The following is a 13,948-nucleotide window of genomic DNA, read 5'->3' as shown; positions in this document are numbered from 1 at the left end:
TTACATGGGGAAGCGTGAACAGGAAAAAAAAGAAAATCAAACCAACCAAGGCTCCGTAACTTTGCTGCAGCTTTTAACATTCTTTTTATTCTTCCTTCCTTCTTTCTATATGTTGGAAAAGCTGACGGCATTGGGGAGAGTAGTTAATCATTCCACAGAAAGATCAATAAGTGAGTGCAGGCTGGGACAAGGGTCTTGGCATTCTGCAGCATCCATCTCTAGTTTCCCTTTCTACCCTACAGCTTCTCTGGGCAACCTGTGCCAGCGCCTCACCACCCTCAGAGTGAACCATTTCTGTCCAATATCTAATCTAAATCTACTACCCTCTTTCAAATTAAAGCTATTTGCCCTTTTCCTGTCACTACGTGCCCTTGTAAGAAGTCCCTCTCCAGCTTTCTGGTGGGTGCCTTTAGGTACTGGAAGCCTCCTCTAGGTTCTCCCCAGAGCCTTCTGTCCAGGCTGAACAACCCCAACTCTCCCAGCCTGCCTTCACAGGAGACGTGCTCCAGCCCTCTGTTCATCTTTGTGGTCCTCCTCTGGGCTCACTGCAAAGGGTCCATGTCCTTCTTATGCTGGGGGCCCCAGAGATGAATGCAGCACTGCACGTGGGGTCTCCCAACATTAATGAGTTAGTTAATCATGAACCGTGCTGAGATTTGTACCATAGTTTTAGTTACATCATACCCATGATCTGGGAAGTTCTTGACATAGAATGTTCCTCCAATGTGGTTGATTAAAAATGTACCATCCTCTGCTTTGGAATGGTAAACATCTATTAAAATGGTCTCTTTAATACAGGTATAAATATTTAGCATAGCAGGGAATTAAGGGCCGTAGACGAAGAATGCAAAAAAATCTACAAACCGGGTCCAGCCAGACCCATGTTTTTCTGTTTTTGTTCATTCACCCCGTGGAATGGTTGAGACATCAATGTTAAAACTCTGCCCCTCAAATAGACTGTGTTGAAAAGATGTTGTAAATAACCGTTGGTACTCAGAACGTGAGTAGTTTTTCATTTTGACACGTAGTTGAGCTTTTGTGCCAAGCATCTCAGTGTGACTCAGGGAGGGGTCTCTCCTGGGGATGCCTTATTGCACTCTACCTACCTTTGAGGGGATGAGTGTGATGTCTGTGTTCTCCTGAACGGTGCTTGCATTGCCTCCCTCTTCATCCTCTGTGCCTCTAGAGCAAGCGCTTGACCCTCACATGCCATGGTGTATTCCCCCGGTGCTTCCTCAGAGCACTGACGGTTCCTCCAGTGTTGCGACGGAGGGAAGACACAGTCGCTCAATATGAGTGATCAGCAGACTTCGTTTATTGTACCTTACAGTCACCTTTTATGCCTTCTTATAATTAGCTCATACATATTACAAAAGTTAAGCTCATTATTGGTTAGTTGCCTAAATACCAAGCCCGCCCCTTGTTTCTCTTCTGTAGTTATCTGTTCCCACCTGCAACATTCTTTTCCCACCAAAATCTTCCTGTTACTGTGTAACAAGAACAGCCAAAGACAGTGTATTTTGCTTTACTTCAGATAAGCTGAGAGCGATGTGCATTTTTGTCCAGCCAGCTGGACTATGTCTATGTGACCCTTTTCAGCTAGCCAGTTATCCACACTCCAGGTTTGCTGCCGCGACAAACAACACATCCTCTGCCCTTCAGCAGTTCACCAACGTTTTCTGCTAAGCGAGGACAAGAGTACAAGGGTGCTGGAAGTTAAAAGAGAGATTGCAGGTGTGAGATAATGCAGCTGTCGAGAGAGGGAACGGGCTGAGCTGATTGATTTAGCCAGGCTGCACGAGGGACTGTAAAAGGCAGAAGAGAGTGGCTGGTGGGAGTGAAGTCACAACTGACTGGGCACAGGTGAGCTGCAGTGTCGCCTCTCTCTGGGGTACACGGCTTTCCTCAAGCCTTCCGAGACGGGACCCTAGAAAAGCTTCCAAGGAGACTGTGGGAGAAGCAGACCAGGCAGTTGCTCCCAATCTGTCTCCTTCAGGCATGAAGGACCACAGCTGCTCATCTGCAGTGAAGCAAAAGCAGCAGAATTTTCTGTGATTCCCTCTCACATCCTTTTCCAGGGCAGTGTTCTTAGCCAGGGTACACATTGCTGCAGAATCCAAGTAGGCTGGCAAGTGTGAAGCACAGCCCAGTTTCCCAGACACATCCAGCAAGAGAGTCATTGCGTGAGACCTAGTGACATGTGTACGGGGCTGGCGGTGGGCACCCTGGACTTCGTGCCTGCCCTCCAAATCGGTTTGGTCAGACAATTTTGTGCCCGAGAACAGGCACGGTCAGGGAACGGGAACGAGCAACTTCTCCTTCAGAGAAAAGAAGCGGGAGCTGTGGGGGACTCCACTAACGCGACGCAGTCCCGCAGGGTCTGAGGACAGCAGGCAGAGCCAGGTGCTGACTTTGTGCCTCTGCCTTTAGCAAGATCCATTACTTTCCGTTCACTCCTCCCTCTCGGGAATTCCTTCTCATTTTCACAGCACATCATCCATTTCCAGGGGCAATACAAGCAATTTGACTTTACCCACATGATGGTTCTGGAGGATTTATGGAGGAAGTGTTCAAAATGAAGCTCATACTGCTCTTGTCCTTTGCTCTTCTAATATATATTTTAATTACAAGGTGGCTTACAGGTAAGAGACTCCTTACTGTACCCGGCTAGCCGGTTACCCTAAGATATCATGCCTGCGCTTCATTTCATAGACCCTGGAGGAACAAACACACTGTAGATCGTATGTGGTGTCTGACACCTCCAAGTTCAAGTATGGGACAACACCAGCCATCCTGATGACGTGAGACACCCCAGCCCTGCTGTTTCAGGGAAGGTGTCAGCGACTTCAGGGAAGCGCCGCAGGTGTGTTATCCTACTACAGACATGAGGGCGGCACGTTCAGTCTCTGCTGGGACAGAACCAGGGCCTGTGGGGGGCAGGAGCCTGTGCAGATTGCTTTGCGGGCTGTAGATCTGCAGAGTGCATAGCTCTTTGTACAGCTCTTTGCACATCACGTGTGGTAACTTGCTCGTAGCTCAGCGAGCTTTGGTTTGCAGTACTTGCACTAGTGTACCTATTGTCTTCCTGAATAAATCACTGCCCATAATGCCCACGAGTATGGTCCATGAGTCTGTAACACAGCTGGCGTATATAAGCCATGACATCTGGTAACTGTAAGGCATGTCTGTGCCTGGAGGAGGTGCTAGCAACGACTCAAGACCCTGACCTCCCTATTCTATGGGACTGTGAGACTAACTTAGAGCTCGGCTTTCTGCTTTGGATTCAGCTAACACATGTAGCTTTCTTCTCTCTATGGAAAGATTACACTTGCAGGGAAAAGCAGTGCATTTGCTCCCACCTCTTCCTTTCAGGCGAAGTGCTTGTCACCGTCAGCAGTGAACCGTCAGTTGTCTCTGTTGGAGAGCAAGTGACTCTGTCCTGCCAGCTGACAGACAGTGTCCCCTTTAACACGAGTGTGCTTTGGTACAAACTGGAAAAGGGGAAGGATGCTCCACTGTGTGCTTCATCCAGCCTGGGTGGGGTGGTGGATCAGTGCCAGGATGAAGAACGGAAGAGGATGGCGTGTCACTGGAAGAGAAGAGCACTTCTCCTGGTTATCCAGGCAGTGCAAGTAGCTGAGGAGGGGACATATGTTTGCGCAGTGAACGGCAGCGTTGTCACAAAGGCTACTATGCACCTTGATGTTACAGGTAAGCAGGGAGATTTTCACAGTGAAATGCGACTTGCTATGACCATGCTGAGTTCAGTTCCCATTGTGGCTCTGTGGCTCTGCCTATTCCTTGCTGGACAGCTGAGACCTTGTCAAGGTTTAGCCCCAGCAGGCAGCTAAGCATCACACAGCCGCTGTTAGCTCCCTGCCCTGGTGGGATGGAGGGGAAAATCAGAAGGGTAAAAGTGAGAAAAGATTGGGTCGAGATAAAGACCGTTGAATAGGTAAAACAAAAGCCATGCACGCAAGAAAATCAAACCAAGGAATTCCTTCCCTGCTTCCCATGGGCAGGCAGGTGCTCAGCCATCTGCAGGGAAGCAGGGATCCATCACATGTAGCAGTTTCTTGGAGATATGGAGAAATGAGCAAAGATGCGGGAAGCAGCTGGAACGACTTGCTTTGATTCTGAGTATCTAAAGACGCTCAGTGGGAAAGGTCACGTGGCTTGTCAAGGGGGTAGATAGTGTAACAGGGAACTGCATTAAGATGCTGAATATCATCATGTAGGTGCTCAATATCCCCATATAAATAAACTAGAGTTTGTTTAAGGGGTGTTTTATTTTAAATAATTTGTTTAAATCCTCTTCTGGGATTATGAATGTTCAGCTTCTCCAGTTAGGGCTGGTTTGCCTTGTAAAAAGAAAAAAATAGTTACTCAGAGCTATTAGGGAGGGTATTCACCAACGTGCCGTGCACCTAATGATATGGTAAAGGCCCCTTCTCCCTCCTCTTTAGAAATCCCCCATCTCAGTTGACCTGTCTGAAATGCAAACCTGGAAGTACTTGCAAAAAGCACCTTACCAGATCTGATCTGCTGATGGACAAGTCACACTCTGGAGCTTCATTTGAGGGCATGGAAACATCTAGCTTCCACAAATCTGGCGTCAGTCTATTCTGCAGGCCAATGCTATGTGTGAAGGCCCTTTTCACCTCTTTTCTTTTGAACTGATCATGTGCTAGGCTGACTTGATGCCGCCTGTTTTGGTGTGAGACAAGACAGGCAACAATTCTTTGCTCTTCTTCCCCTCCACACCGCTCCTTTTTTATGGACCTGTATCACCCCCCTCAGTCACGTAGAGAGTGCTCATCTCTTTTGCAAACTCCCAGATGCTCTTCCTGACCTTTGATCATCCAGGCTTGCTGGGGTTCACTGTGACTCTGGGGTGAGATGCCCTAGTGTTCAGTGTTGCTGTAGTCCAGGTAACCGGCCCATTTGATCTGACCAGCTGTGGTTGTTTTTATGAGCTATGAATTTCTAGCGCAACATACTGAGGCCTTCTGAGTTGTGTTGGTTCAATTTGCTGTGACTGTAGTGGTGTTGCAGTAACTCTAACCCTGCCTTGTACTCATTGACTAACTCCGTTACAGCAATTGGTACCAAGCCAACTTTGTACAGGGATCAGCAAGAGGAGAATATGTGTCGCTACACGTGTAAGTCAAAAAACTGGTACCCAAAGCCTGAAGTTATTTAGACGAACTATGGAGGAGACATGGCAGATGTGGAGGCCAACACCAATGTAACGTGGAGTGAGAGAGACCATTTCACGGTGCAAAGCATCATCACAGTGCCTTGTGATAAAGTAGATGTGGTGTGTGTAGTCCAACTCAACAAAACCAAGGCAAGCCAATCAGGTAGGCCACAGTTTTTCCCCTGCATCTGCTTTGTTGGAGGAGTCAGAGCCCTCCATTATTGCTAGAAGAGCTGCAATGGGGCAGGTCTCAGCACCTTCCTTGAAGACCAAGCATCCTGCAGAGCTTCCCCATGCAGGAGAAATTTTTTCTGTTGGGTGGTAGATGTTTGAGTTGGCCTTGTGGCGTCTTCAGGGCAACACCATGGAGTGATGATCCAGGGAAGTGCTGAGAGCAATCTTCCTACTGCCCTGCCTCTTTGGGCTGCGTTCAGCCATAGCTTACCTGTATTTTTAATGGTCTGAACCTGAGTATTGTTATCTCTTTGGCATAATTTCTGGGTTTTACCTTCTCACCTGGAATGACAGGCTGTATCATTCATGGTTTGGGAAGAGCTTCTTGCACACAATTCTGCCTCTTTTTGTTTATTTCAGCAGTCTCACTCTTTCACACAGAAAGCTCATAGGATGCTTTCAAGTGTAGAATTACTGAGAATCAAATGCTCAAAAGCAGATACTTTTGATTAGAGATGAAACAACAACAAAAGTGCAGGTGTTCCGTGAGATCTCTTTCATGGCATACTTGGTGATTCTGTGTTGTGCCGGATGTGGTGGTGTTAAATTGCCTCTTTTCCAGGTTCCTTGATTACATGACTGTGGGAGGCACTTGTGCGTACAAGGGCAGAATAACAGGTTCCTTTGTAAAGCCCAAAGTGATGTGGATTAATTCCCAAGGAGAAGACCTATCTTCACTGGCCCTGACAAGCATTCTACAGGAGACGGACAATAGTGTTGCAATAGAAAGCTCCATTGAGATACCCTGTGGACAACCACCACCTTCGTTTGTGACCGCTGAAAGGGAACACAGCCTACAGGTGCCTCAACAGTCAGGTAAGCAGCAATTAAGACTCATGTACCTTGGCATCCTCTGAGCAAGCAAAGCTACTCTCTCCTCACTCGCATACTGCATCATCCTCCACTAAGTGAGAAGGTGGGGCCAAACGCTGTGGATTATTTCACTGAGTTTCCCACCACACGCCATAGTGACATCCATTGAGAGTGTTGCGAAAACTCACGGCTGGCCCGTGCTGGTTGAGGGGAGGCTGTGTTGGGGCTGATGGGGCTGCAGAGCCTGGGCCACCAACCAGACGTGGGGGCTCACGGATGGTGCGTGATGATGGGGTAGGGAAGACATCCCTGCCAGAATCAGAAGCATGTCAGATGCAACTTCAGGGAGCATCAATGCCTGCCTTGGAGCTAACCCCTTAAGCTCACGTGTCAGGACTTCACGATCCTGCCCTGCTGGGTCGCCTTTTCACATCCATACAGAAATGCACAAGCTCGGCTGATTCGGCTCTTTCGATTATTTAACGTTTACTGGGTCCGATCTGACTTCTCAGCAGCTTGGTTTGTAGAGCAGTCTCTCTGCCTGCCACATCTCCCCTGCCTTCCTTCCCTGCCCACCCTCTCAGGTACAAAGCTGCCACGGCTGCACGTACCCAGAAACTCTCCGGGAACGCAGTGCCTCCTCTCTTCAGAGGGTTACTGACAATTCCCCCAAGCTCTTCCTTTGTATCCAACCCCACCCGAGAAATCCACAAGAAGTGGCTGACATTTATTCCGCGGAGTGTCACAAAGGGGACTGGTCCCTTTCTGTGTCTCTGGACATTCCGGGGTGCTGACCAGGGGTCTCACATGCTGTGAAATGTGCAGCGTGGCAGGTGGGACATCCACCCAAAACACTGGCAAGGCGGCAGAGTGGGACCTGAGAGAGAAAGTAGACCCCAGGCGGGAAACTCAGCCCAGCCTCAGATCCTTCTCCAGCCCCCACAGGTAATCACAGCGCTGGAGAGGGCAAGAGGGAATCTGAGCATCCGTTAACCTGCAGAGTTTAGTCTCAGCCTGGGATGTCTCAGCTTGGAGTTGGAAATTTTTTCCAGTCAATGTTTTGAATTTGCTTTCTCTCACCCTTGTTTTTTTTTTTTTCCTTTTTGTGTCTTGTATTTGCTTAGGGTTAAGTCTTAGGGTTAAGTCTTAAGGTAAAGTCTTAGAGTAAAGTCTTGAGAATAAGTCGTGTGGTTATCTCTCAGGGTTAAATCTCAAGGTTAAGTCTTAAAGTTGAGTCTTAAGTTTAAGTATTAGGGTTAAGTCTTAAGGTTACACTCTTAGGGTTAAGACTCAAGGTTAAATCTCAAGGTTAAGTCTTAGGTTTAAGTCTCTAGGTTAATGCTTAGGGTTAAGCCTTAGGGTTAAGTCTTAGGGTTATAGTCTTAAGGTTAATTCTTTAGGTTAAGTGTTAGGGTTAAGTCTTAGGGTTAAGTATTTGGGTTAAGTTTTAAGATTAAGTCTTAATTTTATGTCTTAGTGTTCAGTCTTAAGGTTAAGTCTCAGGATTAAATCTTAAGTCTTAAGGTTAAGTCTTAGGGTTAAGCCTTAAGGTTAAGTCTTAAGGTTAATTCTTGGGATTAAGTCTTAGTGTTCAGTCTTAAGGTTAATTCTTAGGGTTAATCTTAGGAATAAGTCTTAGGGTTAAGTCTTGGGGTTAAGACTTAGGGTTAAGTCTTAAGGTCAAATCAGGGTTATAGTCGTAAGGTTAAGTCTTAAGGTTAATTCTTAGGGTTAATTCTTATGGTTAACTCTTATGGTTAAGTCTTGGGGTTAAGTCTTAAGGTTAAGTCTTGGTACTAAGTCTTGTGGTTAAGTCTTAAGGTTAAGTCTTAGGATTAACTCCTACGGTTAAGTCTTAGGGATAAGTCTTAGGGTAAGTCTCAGGGTTAAGCCTTAAGGGTAAATCTTAAAGGTTAAGTCTTAAGGTTTAGTCTTAGGGTTAAGTCACAAGGTTAGGTCTTAGGGTTAAGTTTTAAGGTTGAGTCTTAAGGTTGAGTCTTAGGGTTAAGTGTTAGAGTTAAGTCTTAGGGTTAAAGTCTTAAGGTTAAGTCTTTAGGTTAAGTGTTAGGGTTAAGTCTTAGGGTTAAGTATTTGGGTTAAGTTTTAAGATTAAGTCTTAATTTTATGTCTTAGTGTTCAGTCTTAAGGTTAAGTCTCAGGATTAAATCTTAAGTCTTAAGGTTAAGTCTTAGGGTTAAGCCTTAAGGTTAAGTCTTAAGGTTAATTCTTGGGATTAAGTCTTAGTGTTCAGTCTTAAGGTTAATTCTTAGGGTTAATCTTAGGAATAAGTCTTAGGGTTAAGTCTTGGGGTTAAGACTTAGGGTTAAGTCTTAAGGTCAAATCAGGGTTATAGTCGTAAGGTTAAGTCTTAAGGTTAATTCTTAGGGTTAATTCTTATGGTTAACTCTTATGGTTAAGTCTTGGGGTTAAGTCTTAAGGTTAAGTCTTGGTACTAAGTCTTGTGGTTAAGTCTTAAGGTTAAGTCTTAGGATTAACTCCTACGGTTAAGTCTTAGGGATAAGTCTTAGGGTAAGTCTCAGGGTTAAGCCTTAAGGGTAAATCTTAAAGGTTAAGTCTTAAGGTTTAGTCTTAGGGTTAAGTCACAAGGTTAGGTCTTAGGGTTAAGTTTTAAGGTTGAGTCTTAAGGTTGAGTCTTAGGGTTAAGTGTTAGAGTTAAGTCTTAGGGTTAAAGTCTTAAGGTTAAGTCTTAGGGAAACCTCTTAGTGTTAAGTCTTAGGAATAAGTGCTTAGGTTTAAGTCTTAGGATTGAGTCTAAAGGTTAAGTCTTAAGTTTAAGTCTTAAGGTTAATTCTTAAAGTTAAGTCTTAAGGTTAAATCTTAGTGTTAATTCTTAGGGTTAAGTCTTAGGGTTAATTATTAGGGTTCAGTCTTAGGGTTCAGTCTTAAAGTTAAGTCTTATGTTTAAGTCTTAGGGGTAAGTCTATCTTTTGAGGCAGCGGAACCTGCCTGGCTGCAGAGGCGGGCCTGCGCCCTCCTCCCGCTATAGCTGAGGCTATACCCCCAACCCCCGCTGCCCGCCCAGCGCGGCCAGTCCACCGGGTGCCCCAGGACCGGCTTTACCTCTCGTAGGCCCGCAGTGAAACCTATGCTGGGCACGAGGCCAAAGGGCCCGCCTCTTCCCGCTGGCTGCGTGCGCATGTGGGAGTGGCGGTTGGGGTCGCTGTCTGTGCGAGGTGCGGGGCGCAGGTGAGGAGACGCGATGGGAGGGGGGCAGCCAGCTGCACTGCCTTGGGCTCGGGGGTCTGCCTGTGCAGCCCCCGTCTGGAGGGGCGGTGCAGGACAGCCCCTTCCCCGGCTCTCCCGGAACTCTCCGGGAAGCCCCTCTGGGGTGCTGAGCAGGTGCTGGTGAGGAGGAAGCAGTCGATGGGAGCTGCAGGGTGGGGCACACACCGCCCCACACACACACACCCCCATACCCACAAACACCTGCACCCACACACACACACCGGTCCATCCCTAAAATCCTTCATCAACTCCCATCCATCTGTCACAAAACCTCTTCCCCGTGCCCCCCTCCCCTGCCCCCGTCCCTCTGTCCCTGGCATGGCCCAACTGCCCAGCACCACGAGACCACTCTGGCCCAAAAACCATAAGGCAATGGTTCCCACCTGCAAATAGATAGTCAAGGAACACTTTTTTTTCCTAAATAAAGACTTTTTTGCTTCGTATGCTGCCGACTATGCCAAATTATGTCTTGCTGACTGACTGGATACCCAGCAAATATGAATTCCGCATCAAATACAATCAAATATATCAAATATATCAAACAATGAAATATATCGAAGGTAGTTTCTTATATTATAATAAAAGAAAATAGCATGCAATATGATAAAAGGAAACAGTAGTAGCTATTGTGAGTGATATGATAAAAGAGCAATAGGAGCTAAGCACCAAATTGTTACTGCAAAGCCTTAACGAGACTAAGGGAAGGAGACAGCACCAATTCCAACTCCAGCATCACACAGGACCACCCTTTAGCTGGGAGCCCCCTTGTAGCTGGCACCAGGAGTCTCTTGGGAACTTGGAAATTCCCCTGGAGAAGGTGCCAGGAAGGAATCCTCTTGCTGCTTCTCAACTTGCCCTGGCAGACATGTGACACACATCATAAAAGTTCTGCTCCCTGCTTTCTGTGGTGAAAAATTGACCAAAACCTTTTGCACTCATGCAGAGCCAAAAAAATACATTTGGGAAAGGGCAGCACGGCTCCCCTGGAGAAGGTGCCAGGAATGAATTCTTTTGCTGCTTCTCACCATGCCCTGGCAGCCATGCGAGGCACAGCACAAAAATTCTGCTCCCTGATTTCTGTGGTGAGCAAAATTGACCATTTTAGTTGTACTCATGTAGAGACAAGTCTTTCTTACTCAAAAGCAAAACCATAAAGCCACACAGATTTGGGAAACCTCTTGTTCTTTTGCGTGGCTGATGACTTCCCATGGCTATTCCTCAAGGCAGGAGAAATAACCATGAATTTGGAAGCCCATGTAAATTCAAAGTACACTTAGTCCTCTGACAGGCATTCCTTATGGGCCAGCAGTCCTCTCACCCCTCCACAGATCTGCCTGTTAGTCCTCTAGCAGTCATTCTCCACCGAGCTACCACAAGTCCTCCATACCTTGTGAAGAGGCAAAACCAAGGACGACTGAAACAGATCTGACAAGAAATTGCCTCCTTAAAATCCAAAATGATCAAGAAACCTATTTGCAATACGGGTTCACATTCACAACCATGGATGATGAACCTCGCCTGAAGCAGAGATTGTGCCTTGAGACAGGAGCCAAGTCCTGCTTGAAGTCACCACCATGAGCAGATGTCCAACCCCAAAGCATCCAGAATGTGCAGACAAACGTCCACCACTTTGTCAACAATGTTTCAAGTCACACAATACTTGAGGGCAGGACTTTACAAAATGTCCCTAAACTTCAAGCAGCCTCTTGGTAGGTATCTTACTCAAAAACAAAAACCAAAAAGCCACGTAGCCTTGGGAAACCCCTTGTCCTTCCGTGTGGCTGATGACTTCCCATGGCTCTTCCTCAAGGCAGGAGAAATAACTGAATTTGGAAGCCCATGTAAATTCAAAGTACACTTAGTCCTCTGACAGGCATTACCTACGGGCCAGCAGTCTTCTCACCCCTCCTCATAACCTCCTGTTAGTCCTCTAGCAGTCATTCTCCACGGAGCTACCACAAGTCCTCCATACCTACCTACCAACTCACCAGAAATGAGTCAGACCACACCAGAAGTGACACTGCCTGACCTGCAAGAGATATAGTCGACCAGTAATGATGGTTTCAAGACAGAAAAAACACCACCATCCACCAGCACAGGAGAAAAACAACCAGAAGAAACATCGTACACAAACCAAAGGCCCCCCTCCAAACCCTGCAAAGGCCAAAAAGCTGAAAAAAAGGCACTCTCTACAAAAAAAACAACCCACACACAGAACGCAAGATAAGATAAAAATGCCATAACCCCAGGAACCCAGGGCCAACAAACCCAGACTCTGTCTATAACAATAACATGCTTTAACACTAACTCGCTTGACCTCTGGCATACCATAACCTTGTTCCCCCCAGACCCCTGCACACTGTAGCCCTAAGGCAACAATAAATGGAACACAAAGTCCCTGGAGATCTCTGCCAGGGCCTCCAGGTGGTCCCTGACCGCAGGCATCACAACCTTGAAGTGGGAGCCAGATGGAGGCACCAGGACATCACCAGCATCCATCTTCACACCCTGAAACAGTGCCTGGGATAAATGCTCCTGGGCAGATAGGCTGAGGCACTCGGAGGCTTTGAGCCAGCCCTCCACCATCACAGGGCTTCAGCTCATCATTTCTGTGTCAGAGCCACCAGGCAGGGGGCCCCATCCTCCCTGAGAGACCGCTCAGGGCACCTGTACCCAGCTCCAGGAGGCTGGATACACAGCCTCGGATCCATCGGGGGGAGGGGTGCTTTAATCCTGGGAGCAGGATTTCTAACAGGGGCGCTGGGAAAGCCTCCTCAGGCCTGGAAGCCTGAGAGACATCCCTGCGCTGCTCCACGTGTCACCAAAAGCAGGGGCTGAGGAAGGCTGCTTTGGGGCCCGCCAAGGGAACCAGCTCCCCTGGGCTGCTCTGCGGCCACCGGCTGCCGTTGCTGTCGCGCGGGTCTCAGTGCTGCTCTGCAGTCGGCCGTCACCTGCCTGCGCGACACTCTCCAGCGTAGCACACGTCTGCACCGGCTCTCTCTGGGGACAAAGACCGCAAGCGAGGGATGGGCTTGGCTTTGCCCCCAGTCCCAGGCTGCCACCAGAGAGACCTGGCACCCCCGCCCCAGCTGTGCGATGTGGGCACCACGTACAGCTGCAGCTGTGGGTCAGGGCAGCTGTGGGCAGGGGGCAAGCCCCGTGGCGGTGCCCCCGGCGCTGGCAGCAGGCAGAGCTGGGGAGAGCGAGGGGCAGCCCAGGGCAGCCGGCAGCCAGCGGCGGGGCCTGTCAGGGTGCAGCACCCTCAGCAATGCCCGGCTCCTCGCGCCTCGGCCCCAGGGCTGCAGCGCAGGGCTGGCCCCAGCCGGGGCTGGGCTGGGAACAGCCAGGCAGGGCCCCTGGCAGCCCCGGCACGCACCTGCTCCCTGCATGGGGCAGCCTGGTCCTTTGCAATCGACCCCGTGGCATCCAGAGAGGAGCCCTGCGGGCCCTGCCCTGGGCCTGAGCCATCTCTGCAGGGATGAGGCCTTCCTCGGCATCCGTCCCTCAAATCCCTCCCTCCGGCCCCCACGGTCCGTCCCCAAAACACTGCCCCTCGCCCCCAGTCCCTGCTGGCCCTGAAGGCCAGCCACAGCACTTGATTTCAAGTCTGAGCTTTTCATGTCATGGCTGTTCTGGAATGTGGTACAGTGAAAGAAGAGATTGAAATGACAAATTTTCCCTCTCAGTGTGGTCCAGTGCTGGCACAGGTTGTCCAAGGAGGTTGTGGAGTCTCTGTCCTTGGAGATCTTCAAAGACCAAGGGCACACAGTTCTCAGCAACCTGCTCGAGGTGAGCCTGCTCGAGCAGAGGGCTTGGCCCAGAGGACCTCCACAGGTCCCTTCCACCCCCCCTCCTGTGTGGCTCTGTGTTTTGCTTTCGCTCCTAAAGCCCCTCAGCTCAGCCCCAATGCCCGCTGGAAAGGGTGCTGGGGCAAGGGACGATCCCAAACTCCTCCCCGAGAGGGTCCACCCCAGCACAAGTGCTCCCCACTCCAGAAGACCCTATGGCAGACACAGTCAGGAGAGGGAAAAGATTCTTTTATTGTCAACACCAGCTGCAGGGCCCAGGAGTCACAGCTGTTCAGCCGGTGAAAATCAGTGAGCCCCTGCAAAGACAGAGTCAGAAAGCTCTGATAAACCCCTAGAGGCAGGAAGAGGCAGGATTTGGTTCCCCCCTCTTTGGGGAACACTGTTTCTGAGGAATTGTTCATGGCCCAGAAGGGACAGCTCTTGCTGGCCTCCACTAGGGGCCTTATCCCCAAGGGTAATGCCCCTAGAGAGCTGTGCGCGCACAGGGATGCTGACAGTGCCCCTATGCCACGCAGCAGGGCTCGACGGGGAGCCTCTGGGGAGCTGCCGGGGGGCTCATCCCAAACCCTGCTCAGCACCAGCCCTTGCCAGCCCTTGCCAGCCAGCTGGGCTGACTTAGGGCCGTGTTCAGACTTGGGAAAGATGG

At 49.1% G+C, this 13,948-nt stretch overlaps 1 protein-coding gene across 1 annotated transcript; it reads left to right on the top strand.

Annotated features, from left to right (window-relative positions):
* Positions 1–1,626: 1,626 nt before the first annotated feature.
* LOC119149239 (butyrophilin-like protein 2) lies at positions 1,627–5,383 on the top strand. Its single transcript, XM_037390293.1, has 3 exons — positions 1,627–2,642; positions 3,373–3,711; positions 5,100–5,383. The coding sequence occupies exons 1-3, from the start codon at positions 2,558–2,560 to the stop codon at positions 5,201–5,203; spliced, it is 528 nt and encodes a 175-aa protein (XP_037246190.1). The 5' UTR covers positions 1,627–2,557; the 3' UTR covers positions 5,204–5,383.
* The last annotated feature ends 8,565 nt before the right edge of the window (positions 5,384–13,948 follow it).

The sequence above is a fragment of the Falco rusticolus genome, chromosome 5 (assembly GCF_015220075.1).
Source record: "Falco rusticolus isolate bFalRus1 chromosome 5, bFalRus1.pri, whole genome shotgun sequence".
NCBI classification, from domain to species: domain Eukaryota; kingdom Metazoa; phylum Chordata; class Aves; order Falconiformes; family Falconidae; genus Falco; species Falco rusticolus.
This window is presented reverse-complemented; position numbering and strand designations above follow the sequence as displayed.

What these genes read in the sequence shown, in the direction of transcription:
- LOC119149239 (XM_037390293.1), top strand. Translation starts at nt 2,558, where the DNA reads ATGGAGGAAGTGTTCAAAATGAAGCTCATACTGCTCTTGTCCTTTGCT. An exon ending in AATTACAAGGTGGCTTACAG is followed by an intron (nt 2,643 to 3,372) that starts GTAAGAGACTCC and finishes TCTTCCTTTCAG; the next exon opens with GCGAAGTGCTTGTCACCGTC. An exon ending in TATGCACCTTGATGTTACAG is followed by an intron (nt 3,712 to 5,099) that starts GTAAGCAGGGAG and finishes ACTCCGTTACAG; the next exon opens with CAATTGGTACCAAGCCAACT.